This window comes from Dasypus novemcinctus, chromosome 24 (genome assembly GCF_030445035.2).
Source record: "Dasypus novemcinctus isolate mDasNov1 chromosome 24, mDasNov1.1.hap2, whole genome shotgun sequence".
NCBI classification, from domain to species: Eukaryota; Metazoa; Chordata; class Mammalia; order Cingulata; family Dasypodidae; genus Dasypus; species Dasypus novemcinctus.
Genome location: NC_080696.1, coordinates 35338755 through 35359117, shown reverse-complemented (window position 1 = coordinate 35359117; position 20363 = coordinate 35338755). Strand labels below are relative to the sequence as shown.

Sequence of the window (20363 nt, the reverse complement as noted above, 5' to 3'; positions counted from 1 at the left end):
GGAGGAAAACCAGAATGAGAGACACAACAAAGCAGGGAACAGAGGTGGCTCACATGGTTAAACATCTCCCTCCCACATCAGAGGCCCTGGGTCCAGGTTCTGGTACCTCCTAAAGAAACAAGAAAGATAAACACACAGCAAGTGAAAAACAACAAAGGGGTGGGTAGAAATAAAGAAATAAAACAAACCTTAATTAAAAAAAGAAAGCACCTGCCCATCTTCCCAGGAGCCCTCCCACTAGCTGTGAAACCAGACAGCCCTAGTTCCCAACCCGGCTCAGCGGATTCCTGGCTGTATGACTCTGGACAAGCTGCTTCCCCTCTTTGAACCTCAGTTTCCTTCCAACTAACATGGGACTCATGACGCCCACTTCTGAGGGCTGTTAGGGTGAAATTGGAAGCAAATACCTGGAACAGAGTCGGTGCTTGGAAGTTACAAGGCACGGATGCGCAGTGCCTGGAGCAAGGTTCTGGCGTAATTTGGGGCTTTCTGCTTAAACACCACCTTACCCTGACCCCAGTAGACTAGAGATATATCACAGAAGGAGCCTTTCCAGGATAAAACATGATTTGTCTACGGCTCTGTGAACCTTAAAATGTTAAAATTAAAAAAAAAAAAAAAGGACCAGTACGGGAAAAATGTAAGGGGGCCCCATAAAGCAGCCCCAGACTGGCCCGAGGAGGGTTCAAGAGCAAGGCAGACAAAAGAAGCCTCCACCATGCAAGATGCGGCCCAGCCCTCCTATGTTTGCTCTTTGAAGCATGAGCAAGAAAAGCCCAGGAGCTCAGGGCTGTCAAGAGGAATCATCTGCGGGAACACCGGGGTTTTGTGTTCAAATCCCAGTGAAGCATTTCAGATTAGGGAGTTTGAGTTGAAAGATGGAGACGTGAGGCTCTTTCTCTCTTCTTGTGTCTGAGCTGTTGCCGCCTCCTTGTTTGAGCCTGCCAATCCAGATGAAGGCGGATTTTGTTATTTCCCCCTCAGTGCATGTGGGAGTGGGTGGGAGGGGATTTTGGAAGGATGAGAAGGAAGGCTGAAGGCTGCTCCTGTGGCTCCTTACTCTGTGACCTCTTACAAGTGACTTTGTCTCTCTGAGCCTCAGCTTCTTCCTGTGGGGAAGGGGATAACAGTTTTGTACCTTTTGGGGTTGCTGTGAGGATTTGATGAGCTCTGAGCACCAAATTTAGCACATAACAAGGGCTTTGTAGGAAGAGATGAGAGGTGGAGGTGTCTTTGGGACATGGAGCTGCCCTGGATGGTGCTTCAGAGGCAATCACCGGACATTGTAAATCCTCACAGGGCCCACTGGATGGAATGGAGGAGAGTATGGGCCATGATGTGGACCATTGACTATGAGGTGCAGAGGTGCCCAAAGATGTACTTACCAAATCCAATGGATGTGTCATGATGATGGGAACGAGTGTTTTGGGGGGGAGAGGGGGGGGTGGGGGAGTGGGGTTGAATGGGACCTCACATATATATTTTTGATGTAATATTATTACAAAGTCAATAAAAATAAATAAAAATAAAAAAAAAAACAAAAAAAAAACAAGGGCTTTGTGACTGTGTGCCAGGATTATTATTGGTAGTGAATTCTTTTTTTTTTTTAAGATTTATTTTTTATATATTTAATTCCTCTTCCCCCCACTCCCCGTTGTCTGCTCTCTGTGTCCATTCGCTGTGTGTTATTCTGTGTTTGCTTGTATTCTTGTCAGCGGCTCTGGGAATCTCTGTCTCTTCTGGTTGCATTATCTTGCTGCATCAGCTCTCCGTGTGTGTGGTGCCACTCCTGGGCTGGCTGCACTTTTTTCATGTGGGGTGGCTCTCTGTACGGGCTGCACTCCTTGTGCATGGGGCTCCCCTACGTGGGGGACACCTCTGCGTGGCAAGGCACTTCTTGCGTGCATCAGCACTGCATATGGGCCAGCTCACCACATGGGTCAGGAGGCCCTGGGTGTGAATCCTAGACCTCCCATGTGGTAGATGGACGCTCTATCAGTTGAGCCATATCCGTTTCCCTGATAGTGATTTCTTTTTTTTTTCCTTTTTAAAAAAATTTATTTTATTTTTTCAACTCATTTTTAAAAAATATTACATTAAAAAAATATGAGGTCCCCATTCACCCCCCACCACTCCCACCCCACCACTCCCCCCACAGCAACACTCTCCCCTATCATCATGACACATCCATTGTATTTGGTGAATACATCTCTGGGCATCGCTGCACCTCATGGTCAATGGTCCACATCATAGCCCACACTCTCTGATGTTCCATCCAGTGGGCCATGGGAGGATCTACAATGTCTGGTAATTGTCCCTGCAGCACCACCCAGGACAACTCCAAGTCCCGAAAATGCCTCCACATCTCATCTCTTCCTTCCATTCCCCACACCCAGCAACCACCATGGCCACTTTTTCCACAGTGCCACATTTTCTCGATTACTAAGCACAATAGTTCACTGAATAGAATATCAGTAAGTCCACTCTAATCCTTACTGTATTCCTCCATCCTGTGGACCTTGGATTGGTTGTGTCCATTCCACATCTATGTCAAGAGGGGGCTTAGATTCCACATGGATGCTGGATGCAATCCTCCTGCTTTCAGTTGTAGGCACTCTAGGCTCCATGGTGTGGTGGTTGACATTCTTCAACTCTATGGTAGCTGAGTGGGATAAGTCCCATGAACCAGAGTGTAGGAGCTGAAGTCTGTTGAGGCTCAGAGCCTGGCTATCATATGGTCAGTCCAGAGATTCAGATCCCCTAGATATATCTTAAACCCCAGCACCAACTACAATTCTGGTAAAGTAACAGGAAAGGCTTGTGAAAAGAGATCCCATCTGAGTCCAGCTCCATCACGCAGAAACACCAACTCCAAATAAGTGCCAACTGACATGGCAGTGAACTCCATCTGCCATGACCATAAAACCTGTGGGTCCCTTTAGCCCTCAGAAGAACCAATACCTGGAGTTGTAACTGCTTTATCTGTCTCTGAGACTCTGCTCAGGTGTGCATAGGGGAATTAAATAACATTTTAATATCCTTTTCCCATGGGCCTGGCAACTGGGAAACATGTTACCATATATTTTTTTAAATGTACTCCTCATGACATTCTACAAGATAAATATTTTTACTTTTCTTATTAAAACATTTTGTTAAAATATAATGTACATAAGAAAAATGCACATAAGTGAAGAGCTCAGTGAATTTTCACAAACTGAACACACCCTACCCCCATAACCACCACCCAGATCAAAAAAGAAAGAACCTGCCAGATCAAGAAACAGAATGTTTCCAGCTCCTCTGCACCTTCCCCAGAGCGCCTCCCAGCCATTAGCCCCCTTCCCACCAGAGCACCCATAGTCCTGATGCCAACAGCATGGATTTGTTTTGGGTGTTTTGAGCTTCGTATAAATGGGAGCTTACAGCATGTGCTCTTTTCTGCCTGGCCTCCTTCATTCCACACCATCTTTATGAGATTCATCTAAGCAGCCACATGGAGTTACAGATAATTTCCATGGCTCTGTTCCACCAGGAGGCTACAGACAAGTTGTTTACTCTTATATTTATCCATTCTTTGAAGGCAGAGTTAGGGTTTTGGGTAGGGACTATTATGAATATCATTGCTCTGAGCATGCTGGCCACATCATTTGGTGCACATGCACAGGTATCACTGCTGAGTGGATGCCTGGTGGTGGGATTGCTGGGCTCTGGGGTCGTCCTACTGTGATCTGTAGTGGAAGCTGCAGCTTTAAAAAAGGTGGTGCAAATTACCTTCTACCAGCAGGGAGCGAGGCTTCCCATGGCTTCACATCCTGCAAGATGTCTCATCTCATTTTGGAAATGAGGAAGACCAAGAGGCAAAGTGCTTTGTCCTAAACACAGCTAGTGAGTCAGAATTCATTCATTTGCTGAGCCCACACTTGGTGCCCAGTTGTGTGCTGGGGGCTGGGGAGTCATCGGTTGCCATGATGGGCATGGCCCACACCATTGTACAACTTCCGTTTGGTGCCAAAGATCATGCTTGTCCACTGTCCCCCTTTCTCTCTACCTCCTTGGAGCCCAGGAGAGTGCTTGGAGGTGCTCAGTGAATGAGGTGCTCAGTGAGTGAGGACATGGGAAATTCCTACAGCACCCTCTCTGCATGGATCAACCAAATCCATGGATGGGCTTCTGTCCACAAAACACAGACCAGGGTGCTTTCTCTGGTATTTCTGGGCTGATGGGCACACCCAGGGGCATTTAGTGTCAGGATGGTCCCTTCATCAGACCTGGCTTCTGAAACCCAAACATCAGGGCCCAGGCAAGGAGAATTGTGTACTTTCTGAATTAGAGACTTTATTGTGGGAGAGGACAGGAGGTCCACAGGGCCTGTGGTAAAGGTTTCCAGGGGCAGCAGAAGCCCCTCTCTGAGAGAGACCAAGGTCCTAAGATAGGAAATCTCCTTCTGATCACTGTGAGGTAGCTGGAGGACCCTCAAACCTGGCATGTGGGTAGGTGGCTGGATTCATGGCAGGTTGAACTCAGGAGCAGCTGCCTGACCTGTAAGGAGGAGGCTGAGTCAGTCACCAGTGCATTCACCAACATGCGAGGGGAAATGCTCATCCATCTGTGCCAACCATGGGTGATGCCAGGAGCATTCACCCTGAAACTCCTTCCAAAAATATTTACTTATGAGCTTCTTGTTGTTTTCCCTTCACTAGACTGTGAGGCACGTGAGGGCAGGCAATGAGTGTGTTTATCTGCATCTGGAGCAGGGGTGGTCCCAGGTGGGTCCTTGCTGAAGGTTTGGGTGGCTTGGGGGGCACATCCTGCTTGGTGCTGGTCCCTCTGCTGCCCCAACTCTCCTAGGGGGCAATAATGGCATCGTGACAAGGGCACCTCTAATGTGTTCTCAGAGCATGTGCAGCCACCCCTCAGCAGGCCTCAGGGGGCTCCGGTGGGGAGACTCACCTCTTCTGGCCATCAGTGGCCACTCCTGAGGGGTCCCACCTCACTAGACGCAGACACTCATCCATGAGGCTTTTCAACAGTTTCACATCCAGTTGCCTGAGGATGTTGTTGATCAGAGGACATACCTGGGCCATCAGCACAGAGAGAAAGGTCAGGTCAGGGCTAGAAAGAGGCATCTGGAGTGTCTGTGACTGGAAGCGACAGTGCTGGGCGTCCAGCAGGAATCATGCCAAGAGGGGCTCCTTTGTATTGAGCACCAACTGTGTGCAAGGCACTTCCAGAGGATTGTCTCCCTCAGACCTTGTGACAACCCCATGAGATAGGGACTATGATGGTTCCCAAGCTGCAGGTGGGGAAACTGAGGCTCAGAGAGGCTAAGTCACTTGCTCAAGCACACACAGCTAGTAGATGGCACAAGTGGAATTTGAATTGAGATTTTTTTCAGGCTGCAAAGCCCAAGATTTGACACCCTTTTGCTAAATTGCCAATGTATATGCTCTGACTCCCAGACACAAGGATGCTGAATGGAAAATATTATTCTCAAACTTACCTGAGTTCCTACCAGGTGTGGGATAACTCTTCCTAGGTTCTCTCTGAGGTTGTGGAGAAAATGTTTTGTCTTTGGTGGGATATCTCTAGAAGGAGAGGTGGGTAGACAGATCAGACAAATACAGGACCTCCCAAAGCCAGTTGCTATGTGTCAGGTACACCTTACACAGTCGTTTAACCCTCAGCCAGCTGCGTGCAAGAGGGATCATTGTCAGCAACAAAGGCTGACCCAGAGAAGAGGGTGACTAGCCCGAGGACATTCAGCCAGTAAGTGCTGGTTAGATTAGAAGAACCAGGGACAGGAGTGCACCTACACCGGTGCCTGTGAGCATCTCGTGTAGCCTGGGCACTCAGTGATTGTCTGATGAATATGCGAGTGGACATTCACAGAGGTCTTAGTTGTATTCAGCATTCTGGGCTTTTGGAGGTAAATTGGACACCAATCCTCCTCTTGAGGGATTTACAGTCTGTTGAGGTTGACAGATATGGCCAGCCAGTCTACAGATCTTCATTAAGCTCTAGTTTTTCTGTCTGGTCACCACTGCATACCTTGCAGCAAGCCCAGTCCCTGGCACATAGTAGGTACTCAGCAAATATTTGTTAAGTGGAGGAGAGATGAGTTTTAGAAAGGGCAGGGCACTCTGGTAAGGGTTCAGCATGTGCGAAGGCATGGTGGTGTGAAAATGCAGGACATGTGGACGGGTGGGTCCTTTCAAGAGATGGGCACGCAAAGGATTGCAGAGTCAGGCCAGAAGCGACTGTGGAAGCTTGCATTTCATCAAGAGGGCATTGGAGAACCACTGGAGGGGTGGAGCAGGGGCTGGGAGGTGGCCAGTTGTCCTAGAAAATCACTTCTGCTGCCGGGTGGGGAATGGAGGAAGGAGGTGAGCTGCAAGTCAGGGAAACTCAGGAGAAGGCTAGGAGTTGGGCAGTGATGAAGGGGATGGAGAGGAAAGAGGAACTGAGGACCACCAAGTCACTGAGGGGCTGTGGGGAGCGAAGAAGCAGAGCCTGGTTCCTGGGAGGGTGAAAGGACCATCCTGGGATGGGGGTGCAGGAGAGGGAGCAGACCCAGGGAAAGATGAGATCTGCTCTAGCGTCATCCAGAAGGTGGTGGAGAGGCGAGGCTGCAGCCTGGGCAGTGGGAAGGGGGCCCAGCCCTGGGGAGGGGCTGCTGGCGCCTTACTCAGTTAGGACTGTCACGCGGATACTGCTGGGCTCCGTGTGACAATTGCCCATCACCAGATCTCTCCGGCCGAATTCATCTTTCTCCAGCCAGGATTCAGCCACGAGATTCATGTGAGCGCGCATCTGTATGATCTTGTTGTGGGGCCTGGGGATGAGAGCGAGGAGGAAGAGTTGGGAGGAGACTAAGAGCAGAGGAGGCAGAAGCAGCAGCAGGCCCCGGGCTCTCCCCTCCCGTAGGGCAGGGGAGAGTAAAGTCTCTTCCCCAGACTTTAAATGCTCAAGTTGGCCATTAGGGAGAAAACCACGAGTACCCAGAGTGGCTTTGGAAAATCCTTTCAATAGATCGGATTAGGGGCCTTTGGAAATTCAGAAGTTGGTAACTCATGTCTCTTGAAAATCTTCATTGTTTAACTGTGGCCTCTTTCGCTAGGGCCAGTGGACTTCAAAGGAGAGTTTGGATAGGAGGGAAGAGGGAAGAGGTGACTAAAATGGTTTCCTCTTTCTTTTCTGTAACCGAGCCCCGTGGATGGGCTTAAATGAGCAAACGGCCGGCCTGCCCTGACCAGTGATCTCCAAGGCTCAGAGGCGAGAAGTGACACCCAGCGGGTGAGGACAGACGCGTCATGTGGCCCAGGGTAGGGTCGGAAAGATCTGGGTTCCCCAGATGGCCAAACCCTACCCCCCTCACCGACTCTCAGGCTCCCAGGGAGGAGGGAGGGCCTCACAGACCCCTTCAGTGGGACTCACAGTATTAATTCCATGTCAAATTCAAGAGAAATATTTGCCGAAAACCACTCCTTGCGGAAAGACAATCGGACCCCGTCGTAGTCCAGCTGGATGTTGGTGACATTGATGCTGTGCCGGGAAGAGCGGAGGTCCTCGTGGGCCCCGGGCCTCGTTCAAGCAAGGCCACGTGCCGAGGAGCCTCAGGGGGTCCTGGTAGTGGCTTTGGAGTCAGACCCATTAACAGACGCCCTGGGCCAGAGCCACCGACAGGCGCCGGGCGGCGAGCTGGCCAGGGCACCCTGCTGGCTCCGCGTGACTGAGCTGTGCAGCCCACGGGCAGCTGCTGCTGAGCTGCCCGTCCAGACAGAGCCTCCTCCTCTCAGGACACAGCTCCACCCTCCACCCCATGCCCCATCAAAGGCCCAGGAGCTGCCTTGATTTCTTTCCATCCCTCACTGCCCTTCACCACCTCCCCGACTCAACCCATCAGCAGATCACGCTGGCTCCATTGTGAAACGTGTACTGAATTTGGCCACTTCCCGTCACGCTGACACTTTGACCTGGCCCAGGTCACCATCACCTCTAGCCTGGAGGTGCTCCCACCTTCGGCCCAGGCTCCCTGCCACAATCTTGGTCTCCCTACAACCATTCTCCACGGGGCACCAGAGGGGTCCTAACATTTCCCTGCTCTTTGACATCCTACACTGGTTTCTCATTCCCCTTGGAATAAAATCTGAATCCCCACCCTGGCTGCTGAGGCCCTGCAGGATCCAGCCCCCACTTGCCTCGGCAGTACCATCTCCTACTGCTCTCTCCCTTGCTCACCAGCCACAAAGGACTTTTTCTCCTTCAATATGCCACACTCTTCCCTAACCCAGAGCCTTTGCACTGACTGCTCCTTCCACCCAACATGCTCTCCCCCTGTCCTTCGTGTGTTCACTCCCTTCTCTTCACTCAAGGTTCTACTCAAGGGTCTTCTCTTTACAACAGACCTCTTTTCAGTCCCCTTCCTGTAACCCTTGCCTTGCAAAATTTGTCTTTACAACATTTCCTTCCACCTGAAATTAGTTGTTTTACTTTCTTGGCCTATCTCACTAACTAGAATGTAAGATTCCAAAAGGCAGGGACAATGTCTTGTTCATAGCCCGGGCCCTGGTACACATTAGGTGCTCAATGAATAATTTTAACAAAGACTTGAATGAAGGGAAGTGATCGTGGCTGCACATCTCATCGGGCAGCCCTGCTGGAGAGAAGGAGGGATTCGAACTAGAGAAGGGAGCTCGAGGGCAGAGCGGGCTGTTACAGTGGTGTTGCTGTGGCCGGTCTTTGGGACCCAGGAGGCTGAGGACCTTCTTGGGGCTGAGCAGAGGAGCTGAAATGGAAGGGGGCAGGATGGGCCCAGTTCTTTGAGGTCAAGCACAGTGACCAATGGTGATGCATCCCCTCTGTGCACCAGAGAAGTGGCCGTCTGAGACTTAATCCTCACAACTACTCCTGGAGGGAGGATGTACAATTATTATGCCTATTTCCCTGATGAAAACTCAAGGCTGATGCTCAGAGAGCTCGGGTGCCTGGCCCATACCCACACTGCTATCATAGATGGGGGATGCCATGCCTGATAGAAGCCTGGGCTTTATGGTACCCAGATGTTTACCGAGCCTGTGCTCTGCGTCCCATTTTGTAGGTGAGGCTTTGTGGGGGTGAAGCAATTTAACCAAGGTTGGTGGCAGAGGCAGGATTTAAACTCAAATGCTTTTATGCCTGAGCCTTCACTTCACTTCGCCCTGCCTTGATTCTCCCCAAAGCACCATGCAGTGGCCTGCCCCAGCCTCCATCTTTGCATTGGGCCCTCCAGCCCCTCTTTTGTCACTCTGCCTTCCTTTCACTCTCACAGGCCTGTATGCCCACAGGCTTATACCCCGCTCCCTCCCATCCTCTGACCCAGAGGCCTCTAGAGGCCCAGGGCCATGGGTGGGCCTGGGGTCTCACCTGCCTTTCTGCTGCTGCTGGATGTTCATGCTGCCTATCAGCCAGCCCATCACCCCCGGGGCCCCCTGCCCCGAGTCCTTCAGGCTGTCCAGGAGGCTGATGTTCTGGATTCTGCCCTCTGCGTTGTGGTTCATGAGGCCCTGGGCAATAACTGGAAATGGACAGTGTCATGGTAAAGGGGGGGATGGAGTCAGGGGGCCTGGTCGCAGCTGGTGCACCACCTCTTGGCTAAATGGTTGGGGTGTGACACCCCTCTCTGTGATCCACGTTCCTCAGCTATGGGGTTATGCTCTGCAGGACTGATGTGGAGAAGAACACACACTGTCCCAGCAGAGGGTCTGTGTGATGGTTAGTCTGATGTGTCAGTGTGGCCAGTAATGGTGCCCAGTTGTTTGGTCAAGCAAACACTGGGCTAATTGTAATACAAGGACATTTCGTTGACTTTAGTCATCAGTAAGTTGATTGCATAGATGGCTGATTACATCTCCAATCCACCAAGGAAATTGCCATCAGCAATGAGTCACATCTTATCCAAACAGTTGAAGGGCTTAAAGGAGAAAGTGATTTCAGCATTCAGAGAAAGAATTCTCTCACTGCAAAGCTCCATTTTGCACAGCCAACACTTCCTGGGGACTCATCAAAGATTTTCATCAGAGCCCCTGGTTTGCAGCCTGCCCGGTGGAATTTGGACTTGTGCATCCCCAGGGTCAAGTGAGAGAATTTTATAAAATCTCATACTGTTTACAAATATCTCCTTTCGCTTCTGTTTCCCTAGAAAACCCTGACCAATGCAGTCTGGCAGGTAAGAACTACGTAAAGGAGTTGTTTCCAGTGAAAGTTCATCCAGCCTGGAGCTCAGAGCCTAACATGCAGATCACAATAAATGTGGTTGAGAGAGAAAAATAGGTGAGTTAATAGGGAGAGAATAAATTTAAATCCCCCACACCGTATCTAGAATCAATTACAGGACTGAGTGGAGCTTCCTGCAGAAAAGAATTAATCACAAAAAGAAAGGAGAGGGAAGCAGACTTGGCCCAATGGATAGGGTGTCCACCTACCACATGGGAGGTCCGTGGTTCAAACCCCTGGCCTCCTTGACGCATGTGGAGCTGGCCCATGGGCAGTGCTGATGCACGTAAGAAGTGCCCTGCCATGCAGGGGTGTCCTCCGTGTAGGGGAGCCCCACGCGCAAGGAGTGTGCCCCTTAAGGAGAGCTGCCCAGCACGAAAGAAAGTGCAGCCTGCCCAAGAATGGCTCCTCACACAGAGAGAGCTGACACAAGATGACGCAACAAAAAACCCCACAGATTCCCAGTGCTGCTGATAAGGATAGAAATGGTCACAGAAAAACACAGGGAATGGACACAGAGAGAAGACAACTCGAGGCGGGGGACAGAGAAATTAAAAAAAAAAAAAAGAAAGATTTTAAAAGCTTTGGACAGGCTTAAGTCCTCTCTCTCTCTCTGCTCTAGACCCCTTTGCCCAGGATGGGATCCCAGATCTGACAAAATTCAGAGCTCAACACAGAACACATTTATTTCACTGACTTGACCCTCCCGGTGGTCAGAACTATTGGTTAATTAGTTAGTTAGTTGGGAGCAGCAGAAACCACTGTTATATGCCCCCTCCTCCAAGGCCAGCCCCCACACCTCCTTTGAGCACATCATGTCTCTGCTGCCTACAAGAGGCAAGTGTGTCTGGAGTCACAGATCTAGTTTCAAATCTTTTTTTTTTTTTTGGCTTAAACAATGGGAATTTATTGGTTCACAGTTTTGAGGCTAGGAAAAGTCCAAATTAAGGTGTCATTGAGGTGATGCTTTCTCCCAGAAGACTGGAACTCTGGGGTTCGCTCCTAGAGAACCTTGGTCCTTGGCTCCTCTGCCACATGGCAAGGCACATGATGGCCTCCCTGCCGCTCTGTTCTCTTCCAGGTTCTGTTGACCTTCAGCTCTTGCTTCCTGTGGTGTTTTTCTTCCATCTTTGGAATTCCACACTGCTTATAAAGGATGCCAGTAATAGGATGATGGCTGAGTTGGGCCACACCTTAACTGAAGTAACCTCATCAAAAGGTTGTACTTGCAATGGGTTCACACCCACAGGAGTGGACTAAGTTTAAGAACATGATTTTCTGGGGTAAAAACTCCAAACCAACACAGACTTTCAACCCAAATGCCCTTCCATGCATCTTGACATTTGCAAATTGTATCCATCTCTATCGCTTGTCAGAGTACCAACCACCTATGCCCACTGAGCTGAGCGTGAACTCTCTCGATTCTGTTACTCACCATCTTATTCCTTATCTCTGATTCATCTATGCAAACCTCACAGAGCCCTGCAAGATGCCTTGCATCTTAAAGGTGCTTAATAAATATTTTCTAAGTGGCTGTCAACCAAAAGATGAAGTAAGTTCTTATTTTTAAATATCTTACATCTAAATTATTCCTTCTTTGATTTCCTATTGTATTTACAATTCTTCAAAGTCATTCAAAACTAGTTCAAGAAAGTTCTCAGTGTGTTATTTTAATAACCACTTTGATCCTTTGTAATTTCTATCCTGAGCAGTGGAGAGTCCTGATTATAAAACACGCAATCCTTTTTCACCATTTTCTGGCCCATCTCCTGATTATAAATCCTCAAGGATAGGGACATTATTTCTCACTGTATTTCTGTTTTCCATAATACCAGGACAGATGTTTTTTTTAAGAGCTTTTATATCAGTGAGTGAATGAATGGATGGATGGATGAAACCTCTCTCTCATTATAGACCAGTAAGGAACAGTTTGCAAGCCAGCATAGACCAGGCAGGACTAGCATTAGTGCCGAAAGCACTGATTCTTGCTTTGCTATCAGTCGGCTTTTCTCCCTCAAAACTCTAGCCCCAGTGGTCCAGATGCCTTAGACAGGGGCTCTAGAGCAGAGAGCACACTGAACTACCTGAAATAATTCTTAGGGGAAAGATTCATGTTTCTGGGTGAAGAAGTCGAGCAAGCCAAGGACTCTTAATCAAGTCTAGACCTTTGATAAGAAAAACTTGTTCCACTTCACACTTTCTCGAGCTTCCAAACACGGACAGCTTCTCCTGGAACCCACTGCTGCGGCGTTCGTTGGACCCGCAGAGATCGGCTCTGGTTTCACGCCTTCTCGGGAACACCAGGAGAAGAGAACGTGGGCAGCGGATGCAGGTGGAGCTGCAGGAACCTCTCCAAGCCCGGGGACCCGAGCTTGGCTCGCGAGGGCACCCGCGCAGCCCCAGCGAGCGCCCCCGCAGAGCCCAGCGCCTGGGCCGAGCCCCTGCGCACAGCGGGCGCCCCCTAGTTTCAAATCTTGGCTCTGTCATCTCTCTGGTCTTGATTTCCGCATCTGTACAATGAGGGCAACAATCGTACCCCTCATAGAGTTCTTGTGAATAGTGAAACCATTCACCCATTTATTCATCTAACGGATATTCTTTGATTATCTAATGAATGTCAGGCCCTGTACTGTGCATTAAAACAAACCAGTTTTTTGTCTAGTAGGAGATACATACATGAACCAAGTAGTTCTAAGAAGAATGTGAAACTGTTTTTGCTTAAAAAATTTTTTTTTCCTTAGGCCAGTAAAGAATTTATTGGGAAATGGGGGAAAAGAACAGAGCTTGCTGAGAAATGGGAGAGGACAGAAATATGCATTGAGATTTGGTGTGGGCTCCTCTAGGCAGAGAGTTGGTTTTAGTTTGTGTGGTCACCTTTTAAGCTATTAATTATTCCTCCCCTTGCCAATGCTAAGGGGAGGGACCCCAGCTGTTATTGGTTACCCACCAATGGTGGGGGTCAATGGTGAGGCCTGTTTGGAATATCTGGGGCTTCCCCCTGGCCCTGGAAAGAATCCCAACTGGTTCCTCAAGGTCGAGATCAAGGTCTTGGCAGTGTCTCACAGCTATGTTGTCTGTCGGTCATGTTGTTTGTCATAAAATTGTTTTTAAAATGTCCATTACTGTTTGCTTTTAACTACTTTTAGTGGTCTTGGTTAATGAGGATAGTAGCCTGGGAATTTGTGAGCAGCAGATGCCAGTAGCTGCCTATGCGATACCCATCCACCCTCCCATCCATCCTTCCATCCTGGTCTTCCCAACTGAACCCTGATGTGATCCAGCCACTCTCCACTTCCTGGTCCAGAAGAGGCTTTGATGATAGGAGCCTTCAATGCATGACTCACCCTTGGTGACTCACCCAGGTCCAAAGTGGGCGTGTGGCTCAATTTGGCCCAATCAGACTGAATAGAAGATACTATGTTCCAAGTTTGGGGAGAAAGTTTCTTTCTCCTTCTCCTGTTGGAAAAGAATGAGGGATCCTGGGCCTTCACTGGCCACCGTTTTCCTGCCACACTGGGAAACCAGCTGGAGGATGAAACCATGATGACCACATGCCGAGGGAAGGACAAAACCTGGATTTGTGTGGCAGCTTTGAGCTGTGATCAAACCAAACCTCGAGTTCATCCTACCTATGACTTTCAGCCATGCGACATGATAATTTTTTATCATTTAAGCCAGGTTGAGTTGGTTTTTCTGTATCTTGCAGCTAAGCACACTAAATCACACCTGAGGTGTGAGTGGTTGCACTGATAAATACATTCACAGTTGAGGAACACTTTACAACCCTTCCCCCCCCCCTTATTGTTTTGCTGTCTGTGTCCATTTGTTGTGTGATCTTCTGTGTCTGTTTCTTTTTGTCTTCTCTCCTTGTTTTCTCCTCTAGGCTTCACCGGGATTTGTTCCCAGGGACTGCTGATGTGGGAGAGAGGTTCCCTGTCACTTGCGCCACCTCAGTTCCTGGTTTCTGCTGTGTTTCACCTTGACTCTCCCCTTTGTCTCTCTTTTGTTGTGTCATCATCTTGCTGCATCACTGACCGCATGGACCTGGCTCGCTGTGTGGGCACTCCTTTACCAGGAAGCCCAGGGATGGAACCTGAGTCCTCCGCTATGGTAGATAGAAGCCCAATCACTTGAGCCACATCTGGTTCCCTGTACTTCTTTACCTTCATTTAATTCTCAAAAGCAACTTGATGAAATAGTATTTTAATTGCATTTATTGTACAAATGAGGAGTCCCTGACTTACAACTACACAAAATACATTTGATAATCTAAGGAAATGAAAATATTTATGGCAAACTCTAAAGTGCCAAAGTTGTGATGAGGGAAAATGGAAAACACCAATAATCTAAAACCATTAAGAAAGTGAAATAATAATTGAAGATCTCATTGAAAAGCTTCTGACCTAGAAGTTTTTGCCAAACTGTTATAAAGAGGTAATTGTAAAAGAAAACAGAAAAATATAAGGATGCTAATTATTTTTTGAAGCTAGTATAACTTTTTATTTTACAAAACAGATAAGAACAGTGAGGAAAAATCTGTTCATCTATTTTATGTATGAAATATTTGCTGAAATCTCAAAGCAATTATTAGCTAATTAAATCTAATGTATATTATGAAATGCTTATCCCAGAAATGCTAGCATGTTCAACACCAGGAAACCTGCTTCTACCATTTATCACATTAAGGGGTTGAAGGAAAACCTAACCCATTATTTAGATTTGCTTATAATTTATAGAGGCAAAAAAAACATTTGTTAAAGGCTGATGATACCAATTTATGATTAAGAAAAATCCTGAAACCTGGGGAAAAAAGGCAACTTCCTTAATATGATAAAAATGATGTTCCAAAAATCTACAGAAAACATCACACTTAGTGGGTAAATTCTAGATACATTCCCATTCTTATCCAGTAAGGGGCACTATCAGTGCTGCTTTTTTTTTCATTTTCTTTTGGTCTTTATTTATTTTTTTTAATGTTACATTAAAAAATATGAGGCCCCCATATACCCCCCACCCCCTTTACCCCACCCCTCCCATAACAAGAACCTCCTCCATCATCATGAGACTTTCATTGCACTTGGTGAGTACATCTCTGAGCACTGCTCAGTGCTGCTTTTTAATGTAGTAATGGATGCTCTGACTAAACTGCCAGGTAAGAAAAAGACCCAAGAAAAAGACAAGGTTTAGAAGAAAGGAACATTTTCACCATTTGCAAATGATACAGTCCTCTACATAGAAACCCAATGGAATAAATAATATAAACTATTAAAACTAATAAGAGTTCAAGACTTTTGCATATCAGATTAATTTTCAAAAATCAATTGCTTTCCTCTAGTTCATACAAGCAATAACTGTCTAGAAAATATAATAGATAGTTAGATAGCACTGGTCAAAAAAGCAATGAATTCTCCAGAAGTCAGTTTAACAAAGCCTGTTGAAGATGTTTATAAAATTTAAAACTCTATTAAGGGACATAAAATAAAAATTTGAATAAATTTTTGACCTTACATTGCAAAGATGTCAATTCTCCCAAAATTAATAGAGAAATTCAATGTAATTACAGTCCAATTTCCAGATAACTTATTATTTTTTATGGAACTTAACACTCTAAAATACATTTGGAAGAATAAAGATCAACAATATAGCATTTTATGAAAATGGAGTATTTAAAATATTATGTTATTGGGCAGAAACAGACACATAGACACAAAATAGCTCAGACATGAAACCATGTGTGTTTGGGAACTTGATCATAGTAGGTGGGTTGAGAAAACTGACTGAATACATGGAGAGCAGTGGAGTTGGATCTCTACCTTATATCATATATAAAAATGGCCTCCAACTGTGTTAAAATCCTAAATGAGAAAGGCAAGTATATAAAGTTGTGGGTGGGGGGAGTAGACTATGTCTAGGGTAGGGAACAAGAAATTAAAACTCTTTGAAGTCAAACCTTAACATGAAATATTGAAGAGTTTGAATATTTAACTGTTCAAAGAGACCTACAAACAAAATTAATAGGTGATAGTTTGGGAAATATATTGATAAATGACAAAGGAGCAATGTCAAATGTCAAGAATAGATACATATTTCCTCAAATTTAAAGAGAATTAAAAAAAAGGGAAAGTGATAGCAAAATGAACAAAAGATAAGAAAAGAGATTTCGAAGAAGTCATCAAAATGGCTAATGAAATTTTGACAAGGTGCTTGAATTCCCCAGTGATCAGATAAAGTGAAACAAAAACAATTAGATGTCACTTGACCGCTCATTAGACAGGCAAAAATTAGAAAGACGGATCCTCTCCAGTGCTGAGGAACCTGGGGAGGCAGGCAGGCAGGTTTATTGCTGGAGTGGAGACTGGCACAACCATTCTAGAGGAGAACCTAACAATCTTTAAGGAAATTGAATTTGCATCTGCCTCACGGCCCTGACATTTCCCTTCTGGATATTTTGCCAGAGAAAATCTCCCACAGATCCTTACAGGAATATGGTAGTGGGTGGCTAAAGACAACCCAAGTGTCCATCCCTAATGGAATGGCCATGTAAACTGAAGTGGATGAACCTTGTGGACTTCTCTACACCAGCCCAGAGCATGTGGATCCCGATGGCATAGCACTGAGTGAAAATTGGCAAAATAGTATCATCTATCATATCTCTCTCTAAATTTATATAAATTAAGACATCACATGTTTTCAAGGATGGGGCATATTTAAATATGCATATCAAACTTTGAAGTGGCTGCCAATGCAGTAGGGGAATGGGAGTGAGATAAGGGATTTAGGGGCACAATAACATGAAAGAAAAGAAAGCAAAAGAGGGGTCCTGCAGTGATTGACAATGATGATAAAAATGCTCTGAATTGCCATAGAATTAACTCCTCAGTTTTCTGTACCTGATGTCTAAGAGAAAAAAGAAAATAGAAGGTGAGTGGCTGCCCCAAGCTCACTCAGGAAGTGCGTGGTGGGGCCCAGACGATGCCGTCCCCAAACCCCTGAGGGCAGCAGGCGGAGCAAGAGGCTTAGCTTACTTCTTGCCAGGGTGGATCCACTGCCCGTGTGGGCCTTGGCCAGGCCAGGCCAGGGTTGCCTGTGTAGAACTGAGGACATGGCCAGCAGGCTGAGGAGAACAAGGAGTCTCCGGAGTGGATGCATCTCGGGTTCTGGTACCTGGTGCCAGGAAAAGTCAGAGAGGAATCAGGCAGGTGTCTTCAGGGTGGCCGCCCAGATGGATGGACTCATGATTTTCTGCAGGAGGATGGCACCAGAGTCAGGCCCCAGCATGCTTTGGGGGGATGTTATGATTGGCTCTGGCAGCTGCCACTGGGGCCTGCTCACATGATGAGAGCAGGAGCTGGCACCCTGGGAGTAGGCCAGGACCCCAGAGGGAGGCTTTGTTGCTTGGAGACGCCCAGCAGAGCCCACTGTTGGGTCATCCAGCAGGAGTACTCTCCCAGACCCTGGCACAGGCTGGCTACTGGTGACTGTTTGGTGAATAAATGGGTGAATCAATGAGTGAGGATGGCAAACTTGGGGCTTTCTTAAGGGCAAGATATCCTCAACGCTTAGCATGCTGCTTACATGCCAGAAAGTGGTGCTAACGAACGTTTTTTGGGTAACTAAGTGACTGAATAAATGAGTGAATGAGGATGGCTGATCTCTGAATCCACCCCACCCCAAATTGTGAATTTCTTAGGGCAGATGTGAGTTTAATGAATCCTTACATCCTTGGTACCTCTTCTGATACTTGTTACATGAAAGTTACAATAAACATGTGTTAAATGATACACATGAGTGAATTAATGAGTAGATGGATGGGTGAATGGGTGAATGGATTGTGGAGAGATTAATGGAGGGGGACAGAGAAGCATGTGACCAAAGCATTGGGTTTATCTTGGAGATAATTCAGCTCAAATGCCCCTGTCTTCCCATCTCAAATGGCACCAAAATCCATCCAGTGGCTCTGTCCCCAGCCCTGGGAATCATCCTCAACTCCTCTATCATCCCCCATAGCCCCTCTGTCAGGAAATCCTGTGGCTTCTGGAATCTGACCACTTCTAACAGCTTCCTAAGCCACCAGCATTTGGACCTGAATTATTACAGGGGTGTGCTGATTTGTTTCCTAGTTCTGCCCTTTGCCCAACTACAATCTCTTTTCCACACAAAAGCCTGAGAACTCATTTGAACATGTAAAACCATGTCACTCCTCTGCCCCAAACCATTCCAAGGTTCCCATAGCATGGAGCAAAAGCCAAACTCAGGTACCTCCTGTGCCCTGCAGGGCCCTCTGCTTTCTTGACCTCACCTCCTCCCACTCTCTCCCTCACCCACTCCACTCCAGCCACACCAACCTCGGGCACAGGGGGCCCCAAATTCCACTGCTGTGAGCTCTGAACCAAAGGCACTTTTCACCGTCCTTATCCTAACCTGCGGGGGATGTACAGGGTCCTGCCCAGATAAGGGATGGGAACGTCCTTGGAAAATTTCGCAAAAACCTTGGGGCCATTCTTGGTCACTTCACTTCTGGTTTTATAAGAGATTATATCCAAAACATTAGTTCAGGGTGATGACTTTCTCCCATTGGAAGTCCTCTCCCATCCTTTGGGAATGTTTGTAGAATATCAGTTACTGTGAAATGTACTTTTCCTTCCTGATCTTTTTTTTTTTTAATTTTATTTTATTTATTCATTAAAAAATATTACATTCAAAAAATATGAGATCCCCATTCACCCCCACTGCCCCCACCCCACCACTCCCCCCACAGTAACACTCTCCCCCATCATCATGACACATCCATTGCATCTGATGAGTACATCTCTGGGCATCGCTGCACCCCATGGCCTGTGGTCCACACCATAGCCCACACTCTCCCACGTTCCATCCAGTGGGCCATGGGAGGACATACAATGTCCAGCAATTGTCCCTGCAGCACCACTCAGGACAACTCCAAGTCCCAAAAATGCCTCCACATCTCATCTCTTCCTCCCATTCCCCACACCCAGCAACCACCATGGCCACTTTTTCCACACCAGTGCCACATTTTCTTGATTATTAACCACAATAGTTCATGAATAGAATATCATTAAGTCCACTCTAATCCTTACTGTATTCCTCCTTCCTGTGGACCTTGGTTTGGTTGTGTCCATTCCACATCTATGTCAAGAGGGGGCTTAGATTCCACATGGATACTGGATGCAATCCTCCTGCTTTCGGTTGTAGGCACTCTAGGCTCCATGGTGTGGTGGGTTGACATTCTTCAACTCCATGTTAGCTGAGTGGGGTAAGTCCAATAAATCAGAGTGTAGGAGCTGAAGTCTGTTGAGGCTCAGAACCTGGCTATCATATGGTCAGTCCAGAGATTCAGATCCCCTAGATATATCTTAAACCCCAGCACCAACTACAATTCTAGTAAAGCAGCATGAAGGGCTTGTGAAAAGAGACCCCATCTGAGTCCAGCTCCATCATGCAGAAACACCAGCTCCAAAGAAGGGCCAACTGACATGGCAGTGAACTCCATCTGCCATGACCATACTACCTGTGGGTCTCTTTAGCCCTCAAAAGAACCAATACCTGGGGTTGTATCTACTTTATCTGTCTCTGAGACTCTGCTCAGGTGTGCATAAGTGCAATCCTTCTGACAACCTCCAGACTCTTTTTTTAGAGACTCATAGCCATATAAACTCATTTGTCCTTTCCATTTCCCCCTTTAGGTCAAACAGCATTTTTAACTGCTGTTATTATATGTAGACAGGGATATTCTGCTGGTCTACGTTGAACCTTTAATTCAAGGTCATTTTCTAGTTATGTCATCAACTGGTACTTGGTAGTGATCCCTCGGTGCCAGGGAGGCTCATCCCCGGGTGTCATGTCCCACGCTGGGGGGGAAGGCATTGCATTTACATGCTGAGTTTGGCTTCGAGACTGGCCACATTTGAGTAACACAGAGGCTGTCAGGAGGGAACTCTTAGGCACAGTGCTGTTCTAGGCCTTGTTCTTATTTCAGGTATATAGGCTTACAAGCATAGTCATTCGTATCAGGGGGTCACTGTTGGACCCTCATTCCTTCCTAGTCCTTGCTGTTGCACCTGGGGGACTGCCGCTGCTCCCCTAGGGACTGC

At 47.2% G+C, this 20363-nt stretch overlaps 1 protein-coding gene across 2 annotated transcripts; it reads right to left on the bottom strand.

Annotated features, from left to right (window-relative positions):
* Positions 1-4310: 4310 nt before the first annotated feature.
* On the bottom strand, positions 4311-17612 carry LOC101444491 (BPI fold-containing family A member 3). Of its 2 annotated transcripts, none has more exons than XM_058287410.2 (7): positions 17277-17612; positions 9403-9553; positions 7435-7542; positions 6686-6832; positions 5501-5585; positions 4951-5075; positions 4311-4539 (listed from the first exon to the last, which is right to left on the bottom strand). In XM_058287410.2, the coding sequence occupies exons 1-7, from the start codon at positions 17398-17400 to the stop codon at positions 4521-4523; spliced, it is 759 nt and encodes a 252-aa protein (XP_058143393.1). In that variant the 5' UTR covers positions 17401-17612; the 3' UTR covers positions 4311-4520. The 2 variants fall into 2 exon arrangements, with proteins under 2 accessions (XP_058143393.1, XP_058143394.1); XM_058287411.2 differs by having other exon boundaries at positions 17416-17612.
* Positions 17613-20363: the final 2751 nt, after the last annotated feature.